At 43.0% G+C, this 27,087-nt stretch overlaps 1 protein-coding gene across 1 annotated transcript in view; it reads left to right on the top strand.

Moving 5' to 3' along the window:
* The window catches only part of ITPR2 (inositol 1,4,5-trisphosphate receptor, type 2), a 326,434-nt gene that overhangs the window by 237,646 nt on the left and 61,701 nt on the right, over positions 1-27,087 (top strand). The window contains exons 42-46 of the mRNA XM_015429433.1: positions 747-947; positions 4,184-4,294; positions 5,240-5,335; positions 7,614-7,733; positions 24,236-24,343. Coding sequence (XP_015284919.1) covers positions 747-947; positions 4,184-4,294; positions 5,240-5,335; positions 7,614-7,733; positions 24,236-24,343 — 636 coding nt within the window. The remainder of the gene's footprint in view (positions 1-746; positions 948-4,183; positions 4,295-5,239; positions 5,336-7,613; positions 7,734-24,235; positions 24,344-27,087) is intronic.

The raw sequence follows: 27,087 nt of genomic DNA, 5'->3' as shown, positions 1-27,087 counted from the left end.
AAATACAATAAGATTTAAAACACATTAAAACATATAAAATCAATAGTCATGCTTGCTATAGGGAGAATCTGGCCCATTGATGTAACTAGATATGGCCAGTTATCAGTAGGTTCTCTACTCCAGAGAAAGATGGCTATTGAGAGTATGAATGACTGTAATGTTATATTTATTTGCCCTGGAAATTAATTTGGAGCAATAGTCATGCCAGCCACATGACCACGGAAACGTCTTTGGACAGCGCTGGCTCTTCGGCTTTGAAACGGAGATGAGCACCGCAACCCTAGAGTCGGACTCGACTGGCTTTCGAGCAAGGGAACCTTTACCTATATATATATAAGATTAGCCTTTCAAGGTCTTTTTCAATTAGCCTTTCAAGGTCAAGCTTTTCAACTATTCTGTCTAATAATATTAAACTGAGTCTTGAATCTGCAATAGAGAAAAGGCAGATTGGAAATGACCTAATGGAATAAAACAATGCCTGTATAATAAGGACAGTAAGGACTTCGACTTTTTCCCTTTTACAGGTTTTTATGTTTCACTGACACAGGACTAAACTCTTATATTTTTGCACTGACCATCATATTTAGACTATTAGAAATAATTAAACAATATATATTTTGATTATAATATATTTTGTGTTTAGTAGTATTATATTTCACAGTGGATGTTCTTATTTATTTGTTTTAAACACTGTAATTCCTCCAGCAATATTGTGTAATAATTATAGAATTTCTGTACTTATTCAGAACTTTTTAAGAAATCAGAACAACAAGACCAACTACAACCTCGTTTGTGAGACCCTTCAGTTTTTGGATTGTATCTGTGGCAGTACAACGGGTGGGCTCGGACTTTTGGGTCTGTACATCAATGAGAAGAATGTTGCTCTGGTCAACCAAACGCTGGAAAGCTTGACTGAATATTGCCAAGGCCCATGCCATGAAAACCAGGTAGCTCTAACTTCCAGTTAACTCTTCCTTAAATGTGCAACACGCAGGTTTTTAAAGCTCCAAATATGTGCAATAATTAGTAAAATTATCAGATGTCTTTTTAAATAGTTCTTTAAACGGCCAAAAAGGTTGTTAAAAACTTGGCCATCTAAGAAGCCAGCAGTTTTTAAAATACAAATCAGGCTTTCTCTGGTATGTATTATCAGTATTAATCATGGAGATTTGTGCTGTGGGCTTTCATTTTTCTCTTGAGGTGTTCCTGTATAAGCAAGTGTGGCGGTTGCTGCGACCACCTGTGAGGGGGCACTACCAAAACCCCTTTGACTGAATTATTGCAATGCATTAATCACTACATCACAGCACTGTTTGATGACTGAATGCTCCCTTGCAATATTCGATCTTTGCAGAGTAGAGCCCTCACTCACTAAAAGAGAGATTGAGGTTTGTTGTATTTTCCAGCCAATAAATAGTTAATGTATTAATTTAAACTTCTATTTAAAATAGTCTGGTATCTCTGTATCTGATTAAGCAAAACATTATTGAACAGATACACAGATCACTGGCATACTCGCTAGAAATCAGTCCTATATAAGCATGTCCTTCCTTTCTACTTCTTAAGTTGACTTTTAGGTAGGGGTGTGCAAAAAAAAATTAAAAAAAATTCAGCCCATTCGGATTCCACCAAATCAGGCAGAATCAATTTTGGCCGGCATAAAGACTCCTGGATGTCAATTTCGGCAGTACCAGCCATTTGGGAGTCTTTAGCCAGCCAAATGTCAGTTTCAGCCCCATTATATCCTATGGGCTATTGAAGTCAATGGTGAAAACATAGGGTATATTCTGGAGGCTGGAAGGGAGGGGGTTTGAGGGAGAGGCTCCAAACTTGCAGGGTAGCTGCTGGAGCCTCTCCCCAAGATACCAACCACGTTTCAAGAACATTGGACCAGGGGTTCCAATTCTACGGGCCCTCAAACAGGTTGCCCCTATCCCCTCCATTGTTCTCTGTGATGGGGAAAAGTTATTTTCCCACCATAGAGAACAATGGAGGGGATAGGGGCAACCTGTTTGAGGGCCCGTAGAATTGGAACCCCTGGTCCAATGTTCTTGAAACGTGGTTGGTATCTTGGGGAGAGGCTCCAGCAGCTACCCTGTGAATTTGGAGCCTCTCCCTCAAACCCCCTCCCATCCAGCCCCCAGAATATACCCTATGTTTTCACCATTGACTTCAATAGCCCATAGGATATAATGGGGCCGAATTGCCGCCGAAATTCAGTGGCAATTTGGCAGCAAGCCGATTCAGATCAGAGAATCTGAATCGGCCTGCAGCAGCCTGAAAGGGGTCCGAATGGGCCATTTTCGGGGATGCATTCAGTTCGGATGAACCAAATGCACATCCCTACTTTTTTTGGGGGGGGGATATTCACAGTTTTTTACCAGAGCTTTGCCAAAAAGGGGAGAAACAGATTTCACTGAATTACAAATCTTAGACAATTCTGAGGTTACAGGATGTGGCCCGCTTATACCAAAGCCATTGCATAGCCCAACACATGGCTTTACTAAACCTTCTGATTTGTGCTCTCTAAAGGCTTGATGTAAGACACCTCAGTGCATCCCAAAGAATAACTGCTGCAAACTCTGTTCCATTTGTTCTTGGATTTATTCTGGGTATTCATAAATTATGCTTCAAAACTGAAAATTATAAGTTAGTTGCAACAGTGAAAAAACGCATGTTTGCAGATTTACACAGGAATCTAAAAGCACAAACAGGGCTGATACCATCGAAGAGGTGGCAAACTTCCTTTACAGAGCATGTAGGAGGAGAAGTTCTTTTTCGGCAGAAAGGGTAGTGAATTAACTGTTTTGGGTGCCTACCGCCTCTGTACCTAAGGCTGCTGCTGTTGTTATGCCAATAAAGTTGTGTTGTGTTGTGTGAATCTAAAAGCAGACTCTCAGGCCTACTGTGTCAAAACATCCTAAACTGTGGTTTAAAGTTAAAAATTGCAGCATGTGTACTTAACTCTCCCCCATTAAAATTAATGGAAGTTTTAAAAGTGCTCAACTTGGGCTACCTTGTGCCTGTAATGCAATATGATAGAAACATTGTAGATGCAATATAAAGTCTTCAATGTAACTAGTTAATTTTGTTTCATGAATAGAGTTGCCAAGTCCTTACCTCATGAAGAGCGGGAGAGTCCAGCGCTGGTCCGGGAGTTCATGTGCACGCGCAAAGCGCGCGAGTGCTGCAATTACATCACCTGGAAGTGACGCAATCACGTCGGGCACATTGGGGGCGGGGCCACAATCATCAGAGGGAAAACCATACAGTTTTCCCTCAGATGATTGTGGCCCCGCCCCCAACGTGCCCGACGTGATTGCGTCACTTCCAGGTGACGTGCTGACGCCGGGCATGTTGCGTGCTTTGGGGGTGGGGTTCCCCCGGGGCCCGATCCGCCGGCGGTGGGTAACGGGCCTCTCGGGCGGGGGTTTCCCCACCCCCCGGGGGGACTTGGCAAGCCTATTCTTGAATAGTTTATAGATGATTATGTTTACCATTTAAATAAGTTTTAGAATGTTCAAAGCAATCTATATATATAAGGCACATCAAGTAGGACTTTGAAGAGCCATCATAAATATATTCTAAATAAATATTCTAAACATTGACTCAGTAATGTAGAAGGCCAGTTCGGCCCTATTTATGCTGTGCAGTGATCCAGAGCTGGGGATCAAGCCCTTAGATTTTATTTGCTGGTGCTGCTGTGAAATAGGATACTACTAGGCCTAATTCACATAATCTCTGGGGATGGCGTTGAAACTGGTACGAGTGCTATGTGTGTTTAGGGGGCGGGGGGTTGTATGCACACACATATGTAAATTCATGTTCACATACAGCACTGAAAAATCTTCTGCAAAGTGGGTTGAATTCAAACATATCTCTTTGCAAAAGGACATGTGTTCACAACATTTCATCACCGGTAAATCAACTGAAAAAGCTGATATATATTGGTCCTGAAGAAAAATGGCCCTGTAAATTGGTTCCATGGATTCCTTTGTATTGGTGACTTTAGATACATATGCCTGTAGAAAACAAAAAAGTTGTGGGGTCAATCATGTTTCCTTTGTCTAGGTACTGTCTCAGAAACTGGCATTGTTTTATGTGGATAGGAAGATTAAATCTATAAAGGCCTTATGTCTGAATATTTGTATTGTTCGTTTTGTACATTATTTTGTCTTTTTAGAGCTGTATAGCTACACATGAATCTAATGGGATAGACATTATCATTGCCTTGATCCTGAATGACATCAACCCCCTTGGAAAATACCGCATGGATCTAGTGCTTCAATTGAAGGTATAGTGGTTAATTGCCTACTCATGTAAATATCCTACCCTATGAGAGGCTGTGCTTCTTCAGAGAACTAGACTTTACTTATGGTACTTTGTAGCAGCTGGTGTGCATGTGTAAAAAATAGAAAGGCAGTAATAAATGTTCTGTGTTTCTGAATTGACTGGGGGAGGCATTCAGAAAGATCTATTTACAGTCACAGTTCAGTTTTCCTACATTGGATGTACAGTTTAAATTTTTGTGCTTCATATAATGTTATGTTGTTATATCTACTATTTAATATGCATGGGCTTATTTTGCAAACTGCTTAATAATATTCTAGTATTGTTTTTCTGTATAACTATTTACAGCGGCAATTCGGCGGCAAGCCGATTCAGATCAGAGAATCGGCCTGCAGCAGCCCAAAAGGGGTCCGAATGGGCCATTTTTGGGGATGCATTCGGTTCGGATGAACCGAATGCACATCTCTAGTACCTGCCCTCTATAACCGCAGAAGGGGAGCAAAACACCTAGCTGGAGTAAACACCCTTCTAAAACTATTCGCTTCCACCGTGGACAGATATGTTGCTGGCTCAATAGTCCTTTTGACATTTAGCAGTGCTCCAAGTTTTGATTAACTAGGGATATCAGATTGCCACTCTATATCCTTGATTCTTTGTTTAATGAGCCCTTTTGCTTGCTCAAGTCCATAAGTTTAGAGTACCTGAGAAAAGGAGCAAGCAGGTGAATACATCCCTCCAGTTCACACAACGTTGCAGATATGTTCTTTCAGTTAGATGGCGTTATGCTACGTTTATATTATGCCCACCATAGAACCAAATAGAAAAATGCAAGCCATTAAAAAGAAAGCTGAAGAAAGCTACTCAAGTAATCGCAGTTGAAACAAATGCAGGGATCTTTAATCCATGAAATAAATTTTAACTGTCCATGAATTCTGTTTTGTTTCTTCAGAATAATGCCTCCAAGCTTTTGCTAGCTATTATGGAAAGCAGGCATGACAGTGAGAATGCGGAAAGAATACTTTTCAACATGAGACCAAGAGAACTAGTAAGTATATGGGTCTATATTCATAACCTTTATAACTGAAAATGCTATCATTATTTTTCAGATAAATTATTTGCTACAGATTACTGGTTTTGGCAGTTGAACATTGCCAAACTGACACGCTTGTAGCCCTAATTCGCAAACAGGACTTTGAACAGGGTCACGCCTGTGTGACATCTGTCTTTATGGCTTCATTATTTTTATTAATTCCCACTGCTTTTTCTGTAATTGTTCTGCTAAGTGAATCATCACACTTCAGTCACAAGTCATCTGAAATAACATTCTGTGATGAAAACCTGGAACTGTTTGTTTTCTGAGACAAGCCAAATGACAGAAATGGCCATTACAAATAAAATATACGATGAGACTAAATAAAGCATTTATTTCTCCTGTATTCTTCAACAAAAATAAGGTCTGTGAAATCTGAATGATTCAGAGCAATTTTGCAGAGAGCTGGTTGCTGGGCCTTGATGCTTTCACAGAATAAAATACAAGGAGGGATGAAAGAGGGAAATGGACACCCACAAAAACAACAACAGTAATCATATTTGGACAGTTCTCTTTCACAAATAATAGTTAGTTGTCATCCTTATGATGGTTCTGTGAAGTTGCTATTATTTTTGCCATTGTGCGGATGGGAAATCAGTCCTGAGGCTGAGAGGCCCACGTAAGGCCACTAGGGTGAGTTCATGACCAAGGCAGCATCAGAGCTGGGACCTCCATATGTCATGGTTCTTCTCCATCCCTTGCCACTTACTCCTAGGCACAACCACAGAACTCTTTTCTGCCTGTTGAAAATGAGTTGCTGCGTGTGAACACAACCCGAGGATTTCTTATTGAAATGGAAATTTGGTGCACATTCATCCCACCCAAACTCTCTTTTTGTCATGTTTCAGTTCATAGCACCAACTTCTAAAACATGTTATCTGATTCTTTCAAGGGAAGACCAAATAAATATCATGGCTATATGGTGTCGTTACTCATGAAAAAAAAAGTTTACTTGACTTTTACGAATTATTTATATTCCTTGAAGCAAGTTGTTTGATGCCCTTACTTTATGAGTGACTTGGGAAAGAGGAATTGTACTCACAGTTCTCTCTAAGCTGTGCTAGGGGCACTGGTGCACAACATTTCAAAGGGCTTCTCAGAGCATTTTATCTTCAACTCACAACATTTTTTCCCTTCCATAGGAAAAAATGAAGGATGGGGTCACCTCCTTCTGGGACCCATAGAACCCCCCGGTCCAATCTTTTTGATACTTGGGGTGGGGGTTGAGGAGAGGTACCAGCAGCTGTGCTGCAAATGTGGTGCCTCTACCTCAAAAAACAGTCCCCCCCCCGAGCCCAAGAATCCCGCCAGATCAATTCTCCATTATAGCCTGTGGGGCTCATTGACTATAATGGTCCCCATAGGCTATAATTGAGCCAGAATCACCGATTTTTTTTTGTGCATACCCCTATTATGCTTTTCAGTATGATTTGTAAGCTGTCTTGAGTCACAGGGAAAAGTGGGATATAAACATTTGAATAAATAAGTAGTTTGGGCAGGTTGATAACATTTAAGCAACTTCCTATTTGTTAGGTTAGGTAGGGTTCTGACAGTGATTGTTCCACCTCTGTTATACTTGACCTGTAATGCTGGTTGTCATATTTCACTAAAAAAAACAAAGTAGACTGCAAGAGTTTTTTCTCTCCTAAGTGCTGGTATGTTTTCTAATGATCAGCACAAGGCAACAGTCCAAGCCCAGGTCTACCAATGTAGTGGACTGGGGCGGGTAGACCTGTTCTCCGGGGGTCTGGTCTGCCCCTGTAGAGGACAACATTTTGTGTAATGAAATTTGGCTTGATTCTGTTTTCTCTTATGATGTTTAAATTATTCTTAAAATATAGTTTAAAAGAATTCATTCTGAGATTTTTACAAGGTTATGGAAATAATCTTCTAAAAATAATTTACACAATAGTCAAATATAGACTCTCTCTCAACTTTAATGCTACTAGCTTTTTTGCTCGTGAGGTAGAATTTGTGCTCACAACACTGTGGAGCTTAGAGGGAACATTGTTTTGTACTGTCATCTTTTTCCCATTTAAAGGGTTACTATTTGATTTTTGCAGAAAGATTTTTTTTAAAAAAACAAATGCCATGTTATTTATATGGTTCTTTTTATTTGGAAAATTGTGTCTCTTTAATAGCCTCCTGGGATCTGCCCCAGGATTGATCTGACTATGCAGAGTTAGCCTGTTTATAGTCCGTAATGCATTATCAGATACTATTTGTTTTAAAGGTCGATGTAATGAAGAATGCATATAATCAGGGTCTGGAGAGTGACCATGAGGAAGAGAGTGGAGACGATGGTATTTCACCAAAAGATGTTGGACATAATATATATATCTTGGCACATCAGGTATGCCATTTTCTTGCACTAGGAATGCATCCGTTGATATAATTGGAAATTATCCTGGAAAGTATGCATTTGTGTGCATGGGGTTGGTTTGTGTGTGTGTACGCACGGCATGTGAAATTTGGGCCTGCTGCCAGGAATCCCCAAATGATGGGACAATGTTTTCAGAAGCCTTGTGAAGTATCCACAGATTTCTGGGGGACCACTCATCATGCTTGTCAGATGCTTGTGGTTGGATCCGGATGCTGCCCCTAATATTTCCAATTGCATTGCATGTGAGGGCCCAAGAGAGAACTGAATTCTGGGTCACAAAGGGGGTCATAGAAGAATCATAAAGAGTTGGAAAGGACCTCCAGGCTCGTCTAGTCCAACACCCTGCACAATGCAGGAAATTCACAAATACCTCCCCCCTCACCCCCATTGACCACTGTTCCACACCCAGAAGATGGCAAAAAAACCTCCAGGATCTCCTGCCAAAGCGGGCTGGAGAAAAATTGCTTCCTGACCCCAAAGTGGCTATCAGCGTTTCCCTGGGCATGTAAGAAAGGGCCACAAGAACTAAGCACTGATGCAACCCTTCCTGCCCTCCCTCTCATGATCTGCCTAAGTCTCTCAGTTATGCATTTTTGCAAGAGAACCAAGATACCACTTATAGGCCTCCTTCATGTGTTATCATCCCACTTCCCTGTTGTTTGTAGGGTTTAAGGTAAAGGTTTCCCTTGCTTGAAAGCTAGTCGAATCCAACTCTAGGGAGCGGTGCTCATCTCAGTTTCCAAGCCGAAGAGCCAGCGCTGTCCAAAGACGTTTCCATGGTCATGTGGCCGGCATGACTAAATGCCAAGGCGCACGGAATGCTGTTACCTTCCCACCAAAGTGGTACCTATTTATCTACTTGCAATTTCTTGCTTTCAAACTGCTAGGTTGGCAGGAGCTGGTGCCAGAGATGGGAGCTCACTCCGTCACGTGGCACTAGGGTCTCAAACTGCGGAGCTACCGACCTTCCAGTCAGCAGCTCAGCGTCTTAACCTCTGAGCCACCACAACCCCTACTCGTAGGGTTTACATGGATGCAATTTAATCAGTTGCATTTCACCTCAAACCTTTCACCCTTCCTGTCACCTCTGCATGTCCTGGGGTAACAGGTGATCAGTACCCATGTCTCCATGGCCTACTCACCCTGGGTACTATGACAAATGCAATTCTTGCACAGAAGATACAATTTACTTAGTTGTTTGGGGTGGGTAGCCATGTTGGTCTGTAGTAGAAGAGCAAGATTTGAATCTCATAACACCTTCAAAGACCAACACGATTTCCAGGGTATAAGTTTGCAAGAGTCTCTTCATCACATATTTTGTTTATTGTTCATTTTATTTATGGCTTATTTATGATTCACTTACTCATTAGATCTTTAGCCAGCCAATTTTCTTAGGAGTCCTTTTGAAGTGCACATGGAATTAACTGTCATAACATTAGGCATTTATACTTACAAGGAAAACAAGTCATTTAGATTGAGAGACAGTGGGTGATTCTGCATCTAGCATTCACTCCTCATCTTCTGAACTGGGGGCAATTCTGCATTGGCTTTTCCCTCCGTTGTTTTATTTATTTAATTTATTTTGGGATTTATATCCCGCCCTACCCGTACCAAACCCACCTTGGAACAGAAATTCCCCTCTGCGTTGCATGCTGCTTTCACGCTCTTTGAACATTGGATTTTATGGTACCCTCCACACTGCATGCCGCTTTTGCTTTCTTTGATCATTGGATGTTATGGTACCTTCTGCATAGATTTATGGCCGTTCAGGGGTGACTTTGCAGTCAGTACAGTGTTGCCTGGAGGTATTTGAATGTAGTTTTGAGCTGCACTTTTTTCTCCCAGTTGAGAAAATGTGGAGCGAATACTAGATGCAGAATCGCCCTGGGAGGAAAATCTTTCTTTCTTTCTTTCTTTCTTTCTTTCTTTCTTTCTTTCTTTCTTTCTTTCTTTCTTTCTTTCTTTCTTTCTTTCTTTCTTTCTTTCTTTCTTTCCTTCCTTCCTTCCTTCCTTCCTTCCTTCCTTCCTTCCTTCCTTCCTTCCTTCCTTCCTGCAATGTCAGGGGGTGTGGTATATGCAAATAAGTTGTGCTAATGAGTTATGCTAATGAGCTCCTGCACCTCTTTTTCTACGAAATGATCCCTGAACCCAGCATTCACTACAGCACACTGGCTTGAATCCTGAGTAAATTTCTGCTAATGGGGGGGGGGGATTATCTCAGTTTTTTCCTTCCTTCCCCTGTCCCCCAAGAGCAGGATTAGAGGGTGATTTGGGAGGCAAAGCAGTCCTGTGCCACTGAGGGAAATGCTTTCCATTAGCAGAGATTTGCTGCAGAATCCAAGCCACTAACTCTAGCAGTTACCTTGTGAGACATCAGCTATTGTGAAGCTAGTATATGGGAGAACTACATGCCTCACATTCCTGTGTTAGAGGCTGGGACAATGTTAATAAAACCATAAGGTTGGGTGATGTGATGCAAGAAATGCTTGTTCAAGAAAAGTACCTAAGAAGCAGGGGTCATTTCATAGAAAAAGAGGTGTAGGAGCTCATTAGCATAACTCATTCACATAATGTATTTGCATGTGCCACACCCCCTGATCTAAGAGATCTCTTAGATCCAAGCCCTTTCAGACTTGCCCTGGGCTCCTACGGGCTTGGGGGAGGGGGAAGGCAAGGCTGAAAGGGCTTCATCCCCCCCTTCCCTTCCCTCTCCAAGTTTCTCCGCAGTAGTGGAGAAGCTCAAACAGAGAAGGGAGGAGGCATCTGAAGATCAGGCAGGGAGCCCAGGCATGTTTAAAATGCCTTTCTTTCCCTTCCCGGTTTGGTGTAGTGCTTAGGAGTGTGGTTTGATTCCCCACTCCTTCACATGCAGCTGCTGATGTGACCTTGGGTCAGTCATACGTTCTTTCATAGCTGTTCTCTCAAGGGCAGTTCTCGAGAGTGCTCTCTCAGCCCCACCTACCTCATAGGGTGTCTGTTGTGGGGAGGGGAAGGTAAAGGGATTGTAAGCTGCTCTGAGACTCCTTCGGGTTGTGAAGGGCCACAAAAGCGGAGAGGCTCAGGGAAGAAAGGGGAGTTCGCTCCCTTAGGTGGGTTCTCTCCCTTAGGTGGAATTGGCTCATTGGATTCAGCCCATTGTACCCAGCTGAGAAATTGTGATTTTGGTCATCGTAAAGCCAACTTTTGACCACAAAATTTTTCTCAAGTGTATCTTTTCTCTTTCTCTCTTTAAAAGAGATGTGTATCTTTGCAATCATTTTGATCCTAAAAGGATGCAACCCTCCCACCATGCATAAGGCTTTTCATTGGTGTTTGCCGTGCAGTGAATACCAGATGGGCTTCATCTCCATCTCATGTCTTACTGAGCTTTCCATAATAAGTCAGGTCTGTGTAACTTGTGGCTGCTCACAGTCATGTATGCCAATAAGCACCCTCTCTTGATGAGGCTTACCTGGGATTGTAAAAGACCTTGTCAAGCCACAGCCTACGGTTGATTTGCTTGGCTTGATGAGTCGTGAGGAACACAGTATACTTAACTTGGACTTGTCACCCCAGCGGGAGCCTCTAGAGAATACTCAGCAGCCATGGGCTGTGCTTGGCAATCTCTGTGCTGTTGTACATCTCTTGCAGAAGATTCTGCAGGTTCCTGTTTTGGCTCTCAAAGCCTCGTATGTGGATGGTTTATTTTGGGGGCATCCAGACTCTCGTTTTTTTGTTGCTGTTTCAAGAGCAGTAGCTGGTTCTGCATTTTGCCACCACAACATTCTTTCCTGCCCTTACTTGTGGTTGATTTTACCAGAAGCACAAGATATTCTTGTAAGTGGGTGACCTTCAGTGCTTACAAAATATAAACGTCACCCCATAAGGTGGGAAATAGGATCGCCCTGCTTTTTGTGTTCAAGGGGAGACATGGGAGATACATAAAAAGCACTCCAGATTTACTGTCCAATGTGCAAGATCTTGCTGGCTTCCATTCTTCCTGGATCTTGACTTCTCGTATATCACTTGCTTATCCGTTTTTTCTTCATCTTCTTTTCCTCATCTTCCTTCCTGCTGCTGTTTTTGCTTCAGTAGATCATGAATGTCTAACTTCATCTTGAAAGTGATGATCCCAGCAACTTCCAGTCTTCTAGGCTAGCCGTCAGAACCAGTGATGAAATAACAGATTTTCAGTAATAGAGCTGAACCACATTTTGTGAGGCTGGCATGTGCAGTATAATTATTGCACCGAAATAATTTGGGGGTGGGGGAAGGGGGTATTACTTGGAAATGTGGACTGTGTCTTGCACTCTGATCAATGGCAGTGGTTACTTCCTGACATCATGCAAAAAAACCCACCACCCCCAAACAAAAATAGATGTATTAGTACAAGGTGGGCACACAGACACGTTGCACACACCCTCCATGAGATACCTGATGGTGGCTGTCAAAGGCAGTGGCAGATTTTGCCCCATTACCATCAGTTTTCTCCAAATGTTGGAACGTCCTCCCCAGATTCAGGTTTTATTGGTCTTTCCTCAGGTGAGTGAATGGTATTTGTCCAGCTAGGTGGGAGAAAGCAAAGAGCACTCTTGGTTTGGGTGTGTGTGTGTCTTAAATCCTTCTGTTACCTCCAGTGATTCCAGTGCCTGGCATGAATACTCTTGCTTCCTCTCTATTGTATTCCAGATTTCAGCCATTTATTTTTTGCTCTAGAGACCCTTGTTAGAGCCACTGAGAACTGAACTAGCCCTTTTGCACATAGCTCTGGCCTTTCCATCTGCTTAGCCTTGCCTTAGTTCCATTTTGAGAGTGTATACTAGAGGGCTTTTTCCTAAACAAGCACCTCAGTTTGACCCAGCAAGGGCACCTGTCTAACATTTAAAAAAAATCAACTGACCACAACCCTTCTGGCCTAAGCACATTTTCAGTGTAACGTGGACACAGCGGTACCAAAACACCGCAGAGTGTGGGCCAAGGAGGGGGAACAAAAGAGCCACGGCTAGGTAATGAGCAAGGATATGGGGCAGACCCAGCCTATAGAGCTCTCTAAGGGTCAGTTGTGGTGCAAACGGCAAAAGCCATTAACTGGCACAGGCTGCCAATGTGGTGTGCCATATTCCTCAGGGGCAACCCAGGGCAATGCAGCTGCAGCTTACACCACCTGGATCCGGCCACTCCTGCCTTCATCGCCTTGCCCATTGTTATTTTAGGACTCTTTAGAGCCCTGCAGTCCTTAGCCACCATTTCACAGTGACATCTTCTATGGTTTCCAATACGGATAACAATAGAGGCTTTGAAGAGGTACATATAGTCCCAACTGCCACTGACACAACTCTCTGGATAAAGATAAGTGAGTGGAATGGGGTCCAGTTTATTCAGCCAGCAATATGTAGGCCACCTGTAAACCACTCTGAGACCCAGTAGGGGTCATGAGCGGTATAGAAGTTACATGTAAATAAATAAATAAATAAATATGAAGGGGTGGAAGCTTTTTCTCAGTCAGCATCCACCTCAAGCTGCAGAGAGAGGGGTTGGGTCATGTAACTGATGCCACACAATGGAAACGCAAATTGTGTTCAGGGAAAAATTTCAGTCTGAGCTGCTCCCTAACATGCTGTTTTCTATGTGCAGAGAGGGTGGTTTTTAAAAAAAATAATTTAATGTGAAAGTACTGAAACCGTCAACCCCTATCACCACCTACAGCCTGCAGTGACACAATCCAGGAACAATTATGCAACACTATTATAGAAGCTGCAATGTGCCCTAAAACTAAGGTTGCCAATTAGGGATGGGCACAGACCTGCTCACGAATGAAAGTTTGTCACAAATTTTGGCCGTTTTGTGGTTCACAAAGCAGTGTTTGTGAACTAAAGAGCTGCCATGAACTTCCATGAGTTGTGATGCAGTTTGTGGTGGTTTATGAAGAGCAGCTGAGTGCTCATCTGTTTGGTTTAAATGGCCTGGAGCCATTTAAACCACTGCTTTCTGCTCCCTGCAAAAATCCACAGGGAGCAGAACGCAGGAGTTTTACATGGCTCTGTGCCATTTCACCCCCAGCTTTCTGCAGCTTTTGGTGGTGAGCAAAAAGAAGGAGGTGAAATGGCTGGGAGGCATTACACTCCCTGCTTTCTGCTTCCCACCAAAAGCTGCATCAAGCAGAAAGCTGGGGGTGAAATGCCTCCCAGCCATTTCACCCCCAGCTTTCTTCTAGCCACAGTATTTGGCAGTGAGCAAAAGCAGGGGTGAAATTGCTGGGAGTCAATTTGCCCCCAGCTTTCTGCTGGCCATGGTTTTTGGCAGCAAGCAAAAAGCAGGGGGTGAAATGGCTGGGAGGCATTTCACCCCCTGCTTTTTGCTTCCCACCAAAAGCTGCATCAAGCAGAAAGCAGGGGGTAAAATGCCTCCCAGCCATTTCACCCCCTGCTTTCTGCTCCCTGACACTTTTTGCGGGGAGCAAAAAGCAGGAGTTCGTGGTTCAGCCATGAACTGCAAACTGAATCACAAAAATGTGGTCCATGCTCATTCCTATTGCCAGCTCTGGGTTGGGAAATTCATGGAGGTTTGTCAGTGGAGCCTGGGAATGGTATGGTTTGGGGAGGACCTCTGTGGGGTATAGTGCCATAGAGTTTGGGGAGGACCTCTGTGGGGTATAGTGCCCTTTAAAGAATTCATTTGTTCCAGGAGAACTGATCTCTGTACTCTAGAGGTTCTAATTCCAGGCCCACCTGGAGTTTGGCTATCTTACCTGAAACACACACATACACATCCTTTTGGGTATGCTTTACACTGGCCTGCTCTTGAGACTGACCTGGAAGCTTCAACTGATACAGAATGTGGCCACTTGAGTCCTGACGGGAACGTCATGGATGGCACATATACATCCAGTGCTGCTGCACCAGCTACACTGGCTCCCAGTGGAATACCGAGTCAAGTTCAAAGTTTTGGTTTTGACCCATAAGGCCTTGAGTGGTCAGGGACCAATGTATCTATGGGATTGTCTCCTCTGTTATGTCCCTGGAAGGATGTTGCACTCCTTGGACAAAAACACATTCATGGTCCCCAGCCCGAAGGATATCCAGCTGTCCTCAACCAGGGCCAGGGCCTTTTTGGTCCTGGTCCCAATCTGGTGGAACTCTCTGCCAAATACCATCAGGGCCATGCGGGGCCTTATGCAGTTCTGCAGGGCCTGCAAGGCAGAGATATTCCGCCAGGCCTTTGTTTGAGGACAGCAATGGTTTTCATCTCGGTTGGCACCCTCCTCAGTTTTCCATGCTTGTTTCAACCTCTTCCCCCCCTGCCTACAAGGCGACTGGCAGTCTGTAATATGGAAACAACTAATTAATAAGTACTAGTATTTGCCATCTGTCTTTTAAAAATGTAATCTAATATAATGTATTGTTTTATCTGGTCACTGTGTTTAATGCTATTGTACATTGCCCAGATGAGCACCGCAACCCTAGAGTCGGACTCGACTGGTTTTCGAGCAAGGGAACCTTTACCTTTACCTTTACATTGCCCAGAGCCCTGTGGTAGCAGGGATGGGGTGATTCATAAATGCAATAAATAAATAAAATACTGACAATTCAGCTTGGTGAAGAGTTTTGGAGTGCTCCGGGTTGTATATGCTCTTCTGTGAAATTTTCGTTGGCTCCAATAATGACATAATATGGAACTGCTGGTTTAGGGGGAGGGGGAATTCTTTTGTGGACCAACATGGCTTCTTGCAGTCTGCCGTATGAATAAACTAGGTCTAAAGAAACATCTCAATAGAATAATGAATGCTGGCTGATTGATAAAGCTATACAAGTTGCACGTACTTTAACTGTATAGATTTTCTTCCAAGAAGGCTTTCATTGTTTATACAATCCCCCCTTCATTTTCAATGTATCTTTTAGTGCAATGTTATATTGAAAACAATAGGTTTTTATAATCAGATATTAGCTAGAAGCACATATTTAAACCTAACAATGCTCTGCTAGTTCAGGACTACCATGAAAACATGCTTTCTTCACCAGCATGAGGATGGATGTTCACAAAGTGTGCTCCTGAGTGGTTAAACATGGTGAGGAGGGAGCCAGTGTAATGGCATTAGAAGTTCTACATCACAACCAACTTATGGTGACCCCAGCAAGGGGCTTTCAAGGCAACTGAGATGCAGAGGTGGTTTGCCATTGCCTTCCTCTGCAAATTCTTCTCTAATAATCTTCTGTCCAAGTACCAATCCTGCTTAGTGTCTAAGATCTGACAAGATTCTACTATACCCTGCCTCCTTCCCTCCAATTGTGAGTTGTACTGGATATTTTTTTAAGCCAACATGGTGGAATGGCCACTTGGCATTGACTTGCTCGGCTGTCATCATAATTGTCATTGGTGTACATAAGAAATGCTTTACAGAGTAGCTAAGGCAAAAAAATGCCCACACACAACCAGAAGCCTGCCCTGTGGGGGTTACAATAATTTACTTATTTTTAAAATGCATATCCCAGCTTTCAACCCACAATGATTTTGATGGAGTCTAGAGGGCAGATAAAGGCAACCACAGAAAACATGCTTCAGATACATGTGTACAAGAGCTCAGTGTTTGGGTTGGGGTTTCTACAACCCCCTGTCTCCCAGCTCTTTGTAACCAGAAGTTTTTCTGTGTACAGAAGTATCACAATCCCATTTGGAAACCCATTTGGTACTATAAAGAGTGAAAAATGGAATGGTATATTTTGGAATCCTAAAGCTCTGCTTCCCCAGCAAGTCACTTCCTCCCCCATTCTGTGTGGGAGAAAATGTCCTTATCTGCAGGATGAGTGAAATTTTGCACCCCAGATGGAAGTTTATGTGGGACCTTGCTGAATTCACAGTTTTCGTTCTGAGCAGAATCACATATCAGTTGGCAGTGCCAGAGCACAGTTATGCTAATGTAGACCTGTCCCGAGTAGCATGGCTCCCAGGAGACTAAATCTGCTTGCTTCCCAGACCTGATGCATGTCATAGAACTTTTATGCTCCTTCTGTTTGTTTTGTAGTTATCATCCTGATGAGACAAGGTAACGGTGTCAGAATGACATTGGCTAATTAAGTGTCAGCAGAATCACTGTTGCGAGGCACTGGATGGCTAAGAATGTCATGGGAGCCAAGGATGTGCATCACCCACCTTGCAGTTCATTAAAATGGTATATAATTCTACCTTCAGCTTAGTCTAAAGATCCTGCATGGAAGGTGCAACTGAGGTTTGACACTAATGAGCCCCAGAAAGATTAAACAAATGTCCGTAGGTGGTATTCTGTTATACACAGAATTTTTGGCAACTGCTTCTCTACATCTTGTTGACTTTTCCCCCCTTAAAAATTATCCTTCAGTGTCATAACTTGAGCACAGGCAGTCATGTAATCCAACATCACATTGTCTCCAGCAATGCTTGGGTAAGCATCCAACTTCTTCTTTATTTTAAAGGAGAATTGTCCCATAAGTTTATGTTCGTGACTCACAGAGATAATCTAAATAGGACTATTGCCTAGTTTTAACTGATTAATTGCAGAAGTTTTAATTGATTAATTTGTTGAGTTAATCTGTGTGCATTTGCCTTTGACTACAACCTGGAGGAAGAAGCATACAATCTTTGTTCTTGAAGTGATGCATATATTCCCCCTTGTATAGAGGAAAAGAGGGAAGGTTTCTTCTAACATGGCACCTTCCACTTGCAACAATTGTAGGTACTTAAAAAAAAATTGTTATGCCCTGTTTTTTTGGCCCTCTAGGGCAATTACTTGGCTCCTTTGTGAAACAGGATGTTTGACTAGAAGGACCATTGTTCTGATTCAGCAGGCTATGTTCTTATTAAATTTCACCTGCTGTTCTAGTGCTGTTGGCCAGTTCATCAGTGCCACTTTTTACATTAATTAGAAGATTTTTAATCTAACCAATTCAACCCTGTCCCCGAACTTACTTTCTACACTACACGTGAGTTCACCCCTGTAATTATCTTGGGGTATTTTTTGTTTCCACATTACATTGAGGTCACCCCGGGATAAACAGATGCTGTTATAACCAGGGATAAATGCAAGGTATTGTGTTGTGATTTGAACTTTGATAATAACCAGAGATGAGATCCAAGTGTGGAAAGGACCTTTGTTGACTATACTGATGCACTATGCATAATCTGCCATGAGTCCCTGTGAGAAGGTGGACTATAAATAATGTAAATACATTTCGAAAAATGGCAGCCTCATGTGGAGTATGGTGCCCCCCACTCCCAGCCCTGGCAACCTTTCCAGAATGATTCCATGGTCCATAGTATCAAAAACTGCTGAGAGTTCCAGTAGAATCAACAGGGACACACTCACAGTCCCCTCTCCTGGTGAAGGTAGCCAGTCAGGATGACCAAGGCCATTTCCATCCCAAAGCCAGCCCTGAATCCCGATTGAAATGGGTCTAGATAATCCATCTCCTCTAAGATTGACTGAAACTGTGTAGCCACCACTTGCTCAAGCATCTCCCAAGAATTGAATATTAGCCACTGGGAAATAGTTGTTTAAATTATTTGGGTCCAGGGATGCGTTTTTCAGGAGGAGTTTCACAACCACCTCTTTCAGAGCAATCGGAACTATACCCTTCCACAGAGAGGCTTTTATTACCTCCTGGACCTAGTCAACCAAGCCAGCCCAGCATGATGCCGTATGTCACGAGAAGCAAAAGATCAAGACTGGATGTGGTGGGTCTGGAGAAGGTAATGGGATAGATGAGGGCCAATTAACTGGAGCGCAATCCAAATAAGATTGAGATGCTGTTGGATAATGGAGAAGCTGTACAGGGACTGTAGAGCTGGCCTATCCTTGAGGGGGCTGCATTTCACCTGAAGGAGCAGGTTCATAAGCTTGGGGCTGCTACTAGACCCTGACCTATGGCTGCTACATGGATCACAGACACTGTGGCACTTAGCACCTTTTATCAGCTCCATCTGACTTGCCAACTATAGCCATTTCTTGAAAAGTGTACTCTGGCCAGTGGCCACAGTTGATTCATGCTCTGATCACATCCGTTAAATTGCTGTAGTGAGCTCTAGGTGAGGCTGCTTTTCAAAGTGGTTCAGAAACTTCTATTGGTCCAAAATGTATTGGCCAGGCTATTGTGAGGGGTTAAATAAATTTTATTTTTCTGATTTAATGGTTACAACCATACAAGGATCGGCAAAAAAACAATCTGTTCTTACTGTTCAGATATGCAGTGGAGGCGTATATATGCAAGGGGGTATCTTTTACTTAAAAAACAAAATAGCTCTCACACAGAGGTTACTGAAAAGCAATAAATATGCCATGCCATTTTTTTTTATTAATTTCCCTTTCAACATAGCCTCATCCAAAATCACCTTACCCTGCAGTGCATCTAAATGATGTGCTCAGAGGGGCATGTGGTGTAATAAACTAGGCATATTGTGAAAACTATATATTGTGGCTGATACCGGCACAGGTGCCTTCTGCTAAGTAGAAACGTGCTGTATGAGATGAGGTCTTAATCCAAAAACAGAACTGGCAATTTGGTATGAAAGCGAATCTGCCCTTGAATTTTTACACAAGTTCTCTATTTACCTTTCATCTCTTCTGGAGACCTGAAGAATTTAAAATTGGGGTGGATTACTAGATGGCAGAAACAGTCTGTGGTCATACAGAGGAGTTTTTCTGAGTGAGCTTTTGCATTAACCAAAGAGCTACGGTTAACAAAGGAATCTTTTCTCACATTGTATGGGGTTGGAGTGATTAGACATTAGCGCCGAGAGAGAGAGAGAGAGAGAGAGAGAGAGAGAGAGAGAAGCCATGGCATGGATTTTGAATACAGGTTACCTTGTTTTCATTTTAATGGGGGGAGAAAAGGACTCCTCTTTAAAGCCTGCCAGTTCCATAGTAGATAGCAATCTGAATGCTAATTAACCCAGTCAGAAGACTGAGAACTTCATAATTCAGACCATTGGTTGTCAGCTTGTTGGCCATTAACCCAAATTGTTCCTACGCTTATCTCTTGTGGGTTCAGTCATGATTTGTTTTTCTTTCTCATATTCCCACCATTCAACCCTGTTTGCCCAAGTCCTGTAGCCTAACCGATGGTGAATGGAAATGGGCCCTCCATGCCCTTACTGCAGCTAAAAGATAAAAGTCCACCCTCCATAACTCAACGGACTGAGGATCAGTCAATATTTGATCATATGGCATATAGACAACAATTGTGCATGGACTTACCTTTTTATATTTGGGGACCTTTTATAGAAGCTCATGTGTAGACCTGCCACCATTGTCACATTATTGGATTTTTTCCCCAAGTAAATATAATAAAATATATTTTAAAATATTCCACTGTTCAAGCAACAGTCCTCAACAAGGCTCACAATAAATAATAAAACTCCACATCCCAAGCCACAGTTTAAAACTAATGGTTTGCCTTTTGATAACAATTGGAAGGCGAGGAGTACAATTTGGAGAGAGAGAGAGAGGCACAAGAGATATAAGTTTTAAAAATTCCAAGGGGATCCTGGATGGCATGCTGTCAACCCTGACTCCTCAGCAGCAGAGCTAAAGACAACGCAGGTAAAATCAACCACTTTTCAACAAGATCGGATCCCCTAGTCCAGGGGTCCCCAACGTGGCACCCGTGGGCACCGTGATGTCTTCTAACACCCACCAAGAGCTTTTAGAAAGTGGGTGGGGCCGGGTGGGACTCCTGCCCAGCAAGATTTCTGATTGGCCATTAGCCAGTTGGCTGTACAGATTGAAATAATGTGCCCTCTTGTACCCTGCACTTGCGCTTCCTCTGTGTGTATAGCTTTGCCCCCCCCCACAGTGGCCATGTTGTGGTTGCATCCGTGCTCTGTGTCAAAATTTGAAAGGTGCCTACATGTACCTTTTGATCGATGTAAAGGTTGAGGACCTCTGTCCTAGTCATTCAAGACTGACTTGGCAATTTTCATATGGGTCATGGATTATTGATTTATTTAAAACATTTCTGTGCCGCCTTTCCACCCAGTACACTGTCTAGGGTTGCCAAATGGTACTCACCTCCTCGGCGGGGGACTCCTGGGGACCTCCCGGTGCGACATATCTACGTCCCCCGGATGTGACGTCGCACGCTGGGGGCGGGGCCACAGCCATTTGAGGGGAAAACATAGAGTTTTCCCCTCAAATGGCTGTGGCCCTGCCCCCAGCATGCGACGTCACATCCGGGTGACGTGCATGCAGGGGTGGGGTTTCCCCTGGGGGCAGATTCTGTCATGTCAGAAATCGGGCCGCCAAAGCGGGGGATTCCCCGCCCCCCGGCCCCATTTGGCAACCCTAACACTGTCCCCAAGGTGCTGAACATTAAAATATGAAAACATTTCGAACATTAAAACAGCATTTAAAATACAAATCACATATAAAATATCCGTGCGAGGAGATTTCTTTGCTTCACAGGCAATGTTCCCCCTAAACTGCAGAGCCTTGTGAGCAGAAATTCTTTTTCGTGAGCCGAAAATGGTGCTGGCGTTAAAATTGTCAGCGGGCCTACATTAAAAAAAATTATTTCGATTTACAAACATACAGACATGGAATATAAACTATTATCATTCATATTACAGATCATATATTTATATGGAGCTGAGTTAAGTGACACTTGAGTGTGTGCACTGAGGAACATATGCAGTGTTCTTAATTCTACGCTTGGTATAGGCTTGCCTCCAGTCTTGTGAACATAGCATGAGTGGAGGCTTAATTCTATGCCAGAACTAGGTCCATAGGTGGTCTTGTCCAGGAACGTCTCAAATCTCTGTTTCCTGTACTACTAGTCTAGATCTGAATGTGTATACAAAGCATTGCATAGTAAAGGAAAACTCCACAGGAAGTAGAGTTTACAAGGGATATTTGAATGATTTTTTAAAAATGTAAAATTTAGTCAACCTGCTTTGAAAATGAAGTTTTAAATAGCAACTTTCAATGTGAAAAAGACTGAAACGAGCTTGATTTTGTGGCTGGCTTTTGGGCAAACAACACTGACGTTCATCTCTGGACACAATGGCAATCTTGTTATACGGGGAGAGGGAAGCCCCCTGTCAAGCAGTGCAATGAAATGATTTATAAAACTTTTTTATCACAAGTTTTTCATCTGGGTATAAAAACAGTATATAAAGTTGCTTTTACTCTCCTTTGTTAAAAGGAAGTGTGTCTTTATAAGACTAAAATATGAAAAAGTAAACTTAAAAGTTTTTACAAGCAGCATTTTATATGGCTCTGCCATCTGCTTCATACCCCACATCTGAAAATTGCAAACAAAAAATGTCCTTTTGCCACTATGCTCAAAGAATGGTACTGAGGGTTTTAAAGGGGAAGGGGGCACTTTGAGAAAAGTTTTTGGTTCCTTGAAAGAGAAAGGTTAGTTTTCAACAGCAGAAGGGGAAAGAATGAAAGAAAATGAGCAAGTTTAAAGAAGGGGGGGGAGAGACAAGGAGAAAAGAAACTTTGCCTGGACAGAAAGCAGGAAGCTTCAACAGGTTTTTGACAGGGCACCAGCAGCATGGAGATGTGATGACATTCACAAAGACAGCAGCCACTCTCATGTTTTGTGTGGGTGGTAAACCTCTTTAACTGCCCTTTGGGTCACAAATGAGGATAGGATCAGGCTTAGAAAGGGCATGGAGTGAGGGGGAATGATATCTTCCAGAAACTACACCACGGTGTAATGCTGCCACACTCTCTGCCTCCCTTCCCAACAATTGACGGAGGCATAGCAAGAGAGTTTCTTCAACTGAAGGGAGACAACTGCAGAGAAAGCCTCTCAAGAGCCTAGTTGCCTTTTTTAGTTTTCATCTTGGCCCCTGGAAATTCCTCCTGTCAATAGTCCAAGATTCCTCGAGCCACCTTTAATGATGAGATCCTTTTATATTCGCTGTCCCAGATGGACATGGAATAACTATCATACTTACATCCATAGCCAATGTCTTCTACACCATAGCTTGTCACATCACAAGCCTCTAACAACTTCTCATCATTAGTGTCAATCCTGCTACCAGCTACTAAGAACCTACCGTTCAGATAAGACTTCTTCAGGTTTCCCATCAAGCTACTCAACATCTCCCAGTGTCTCTTCAAATCCCCTGATGGAGGGATATAAACTGATAGTATAATCCAAGTTTCCTTTTTTTAACAACAAAAGAATAATATCCAACACGGACAAGGAAGAATATGTTTTTCTATTTTCTTTTTACTGGAATAGATTTGGAGACCAAACAGGCTATGGCTGCCCTAGGTCATCCATCTTTCTCCCCTATTTGAGCCATTGATACAAATGACACATATCCCCCCAAATAAATTTCCTCTAGTGCCCATGTTTTTTGGAGAAGAAGAATATGAAATCTGTTCAGAAAATTCTCTACTTGACAATGAGAAGGATGGCAGAAGTACAGGGCAACACTGTATTTCTCTTCCCATGTAGTCACCATGGGTCCCCTTCCTGTACCCTGTCTGTGTTAATATGGCATTTATAGTCTTCTGTTTATATTTTTCCTTCTTCTTACTCATTGCTTGGTGAAAACCCTAAATAGGGATGGACTTGACACACTTTACAGATTTTTCCGCTGACATTACATGAAGATCCTTCCACACCACATCATATTCCTGTGTTGCCCACAGACTGGCAGAATGCTGGCTTATTGGGGTGCTATGAATCACTTTTTGGTGGTGGCCCAGGCTGTTAAATGGAACATGGTCATGTCGGACAAGAGGCTTGGTCTCTGCAAGGTGGCTGTGACCTGTGTGAGGCATGCAGATTCTGAGAGCAATGAAGAGAAAGTTAGGAATGTCTAATTCCTACTGCATCAAATTGGATTCATTGCCTTGCACTGAAGAGAGCCAGTTTGGTGTAGTGGTTAAGTGTGCGGACTCTAATCTGGGAGAACCGGGTTTGATTCCCCACTCCTCCACTTGCACCTGCTGATGTGACCTTGGGTCAGTCACAAGCTCTGGCACAGCTGTCCTTGAAAAAGAGCAGTTTGTGTCAGAGCTCTCTCAGCCCCACCCACCTCACAGGGTGTCTGTTGTGGGGAGGGGAAGGGGAAGGAGTTTGTAAGCCGCTCTGAGACACCTTTGGGTAGTGAAGGGTGGGGTATAAATCCAATCTCTTCTTCTTCTTCTTCTTCTACATGCAGCTGAAGAATACCCACCTTCCTTTATCTTGTGTTCTTTATGTAAACTGTCTGGTCTCCCCACTTAGCGTCTTCTGTGGAAACTTCTTCAACATGCATTTGTTGACTACTAAGGCTGGCTTTCATAAGTCTGCCTAAAGCTTTACTTGAATGTTTACCAACTTTCTCTGTAAACCAATTCATTTATATTATTCAGTACCAGTGACTTTTTGGGGTGTTATTGATGGAAATAGGGTCTATGGTGTGGAGCCAGTGTATGCATGTATTAAGTAGAAACAGGGTAATGTGAAAACATGCAGGCAGGGATTGAATCAAATAGTTTTCTCCCCTTCTCCTTCTAGCTGGCGCGTCACAACAAAATATTGCAGCAGATGTTGAAGCCTGGGTCCGATTCAGAAGAAGGAGATGAAGCCTTGACGTACTATGCCAATCACACGGCCCAGATTGAGGTAAAGAGTTGCCAGCAGAATAGAAACCATGGGCCTATCAAGCCACTTTACTTTCTGCTAAGTGTGTGTGTGCGTGTCTCTGTGTGAAGTGTTGTCAAGTTGCTTCCAATTCATGGTGACCCTATGAATTAACAACCTCCAAAATTTTGTATCATTAACAGCCTTACTCAGGACTTGCAAACTGAGGGCTGGGGCTTCCTTCATTGACTCAATCCGTCTCATGTTGGGTCTTCCTCTTTTCCTGCTGCCTTCAACTTTTCCTAGCGTTCTTGTCTTTTTCAGCTACTCTTGTCTTCTCATCATGTGACCAAAGTACAATAGCTTCAGTTTGGTCATTTTAGCTTCTAGGGAGAGCTCAGGCTTGGTTTGATCTAGAACCCATTTATTTTTCCTGCTGCATACAAGTAGCTTTTCATATGAGAATGCATCTTCTTTCAAAAGTTTTGGTTTTTGATGTCCATATACATAATATTATATCACCTCTTTCTGATGATTTAGGAGAAATTGGGACCTCGCACACCATGTTCAGCCACCAACAGCTTCAAGAGATTGGGCAGAAGGGTTGCCCAGTTGATGTGACTGTCAGTAGGTTAGGACATACAAAAGAAAAAAAAATATTCTCACAAAGTACAGTTAGCTTAGAATGCCAAACGATGTGTTGATGATGGTTTTGAAAAGATTAAATAAATTTATGAAAAGTAAGTCTGTCCATTTATCACGATAGCTAAGCTGGAGCCTCCATATTCCATAGCAGCATACCTCTGAGTACCAAATAACAGTGAATGGCCAACACTATCAAACCTTTCCAGCTAGTTTGATTGGCTTCTGAAATGCAGGACTAGCAGAGCTCACCCAGCAAGAAAATTCTTGTAACCATAACAAGCTGCTTTGCACACTGGGGTATATGTGAGTATGTTTTAATATGGGTGGCACTCTGCTCTCTTTACTTTGCTACCACAACAGGCTTATGTGGGAATTCGTCCGTGACAGAACAAAAGAGTTGGCCAACTAGGCCTGACAAATTCTGAGGAGTCTGTTTACTGTGATGGTCAAACTGTCAACTTTTGTTCCGGTAGAGAATGAATGCAGAATCAGCTCAGGTCTTACTGACTTTGGCCTCAACTGAAGTTGTTGGTCAAGTCTTCCTAAATTTCTGGTGTTGACAGTAAAATACAGAATGTTGCTATTTTTCTTGATTAACTATTTGGACAGTGAAAAGCTCAATGCCCATCAACACTTTTCCTGGTGCCCACCAGGAGTTTTTGGAAAGTGGGCAGGGCCAGGTGGGGTTTCTGCACAACAGGATGTCTGATTGGCTGTGCAGATTTTTAAAAAGTTGATTTGGCAGCAGCTGCCACCGCAGCACAAGGGTCTTCCCTGCGTGACTGAAAATGAGCTGTGTGTATGCAAGAAGTATTTTTTTCAAATATGTTCATTTTAAAAGGCATCCTATTAAACAGAGATTCTGCCTGAAATGTTGAAGAGTTACTGTTATTGTTTCGCATGACCTCACTCTCTGAGATTTTGTGGTTGGCTTTGTCTCTTATGGGCAGCCTTTTTGGACTTGCACCCACCACCCAGTGTAAGAATTCCAAAGGTGCCCACAGGCTAAAAAATTGAATTCTAATTCTAGAAAAATGTTGGCCCCATCGAATAAACAGATAAATTCAGAGACAGACTTCATTATGCATAATAAGATATGTCTTTCAAATGCTGCCAAGTAAGATCTTAGTCCTTGTTCCTGGTATTTGTAGGCAGGGGGCATTGCAGACCCCAAGAAACCAGAGTGTAGTTAGGAACAGGTGACACTGTATGTATATAGCATGTGCTTTTACCCATCATGGTGTGACCACATATCTGCTGTTAGGAAGAAGAACAAGCACCAGAGGGCACATATCTTCTTTGTGGTCTCTGTGCAGTCCCACGCTTGGGTACTGCACCTGCACTGGACTCAACCATGGAAGCTTCTAGAACTAATCCCCAGCCTTTTTGGTGGGCTTTTTCCTCCACTCTGGGAAACAGGCATTGACTGTGCATGCCTGGAGCTGAGGAGAAAGCTGCCACTCACTCAGTTCCTTTCTAACTGCCACACCATTCACACCTCACCTCACACTTCAGTCATTGATAGTCTCCTCCTTTTTTCACTTCATTCATCGTTCCTCCTTTTCATCTCATCTTTGTTGTCTAGAAAACAAAAAAACCCACCCTTTTTGTTTGTATAACTGTGAGTCTTAATCTTCATCTCCTTGCCTACCCCCCACCCCTTTTCCCTCCAGACCAGTGGTGTATGGAAAGAACTGTCTTCTTTAAACCATGCAAAGGCTCTAAGGCCAAACTCCTCTTTACTGACAGACATGACTTGTGTTTGCTTTGCTTGGGGGAGAGCCACCAGGTCAACACCTGCGCCCATTGTTCCAAATTTACAAAACAGGCTTGTAAGAATAGGGCTGCCTGTCTTCAAACTTCTCTTCTTGAGACATCACTTCGACCTCAGATGGCTCAAGCCACTCAAGGCCAATTGACACTGCCTCCCCCACCTCCACCAAGGGGAGATTCAGTTCAATCAGAGCTGCTTGGCCACTGCGGCCTCCTCTAAACCGGAAAAACATAAATTATCTAAGTGTGTGTCAAGTTCAACTCCAAAGACTTTGAAACTGCAGCCTCCCGAGCACTCGAACCCGATGCTGGCACTGAAGTCAACCCCAATAACACCAGTGGTCATTACGGGCTTAACTACTTTGACT

This window comes from Gekko japonicus, unplaced genomic scaffold, assembly GCF_001447785.1.
Source record: "Gekko japonicus isolate JY-2015 unplaced genomic scaffold, Gekko_japonicus_V1.1 scaffold169, whole genome shotgun sequence".
NCBI classification, from domain to species: Eukaryota; Metazoa; Chordata; class Lepidosauria; order Squamata; family Gekkonidae; genus Gekko; species Gekko japonicus.
The sequence above is the reverse complement of the archived record's forward strand: the minus strand, read 5'-3'. Positions and strand labels throughout refer to the sequence as shown.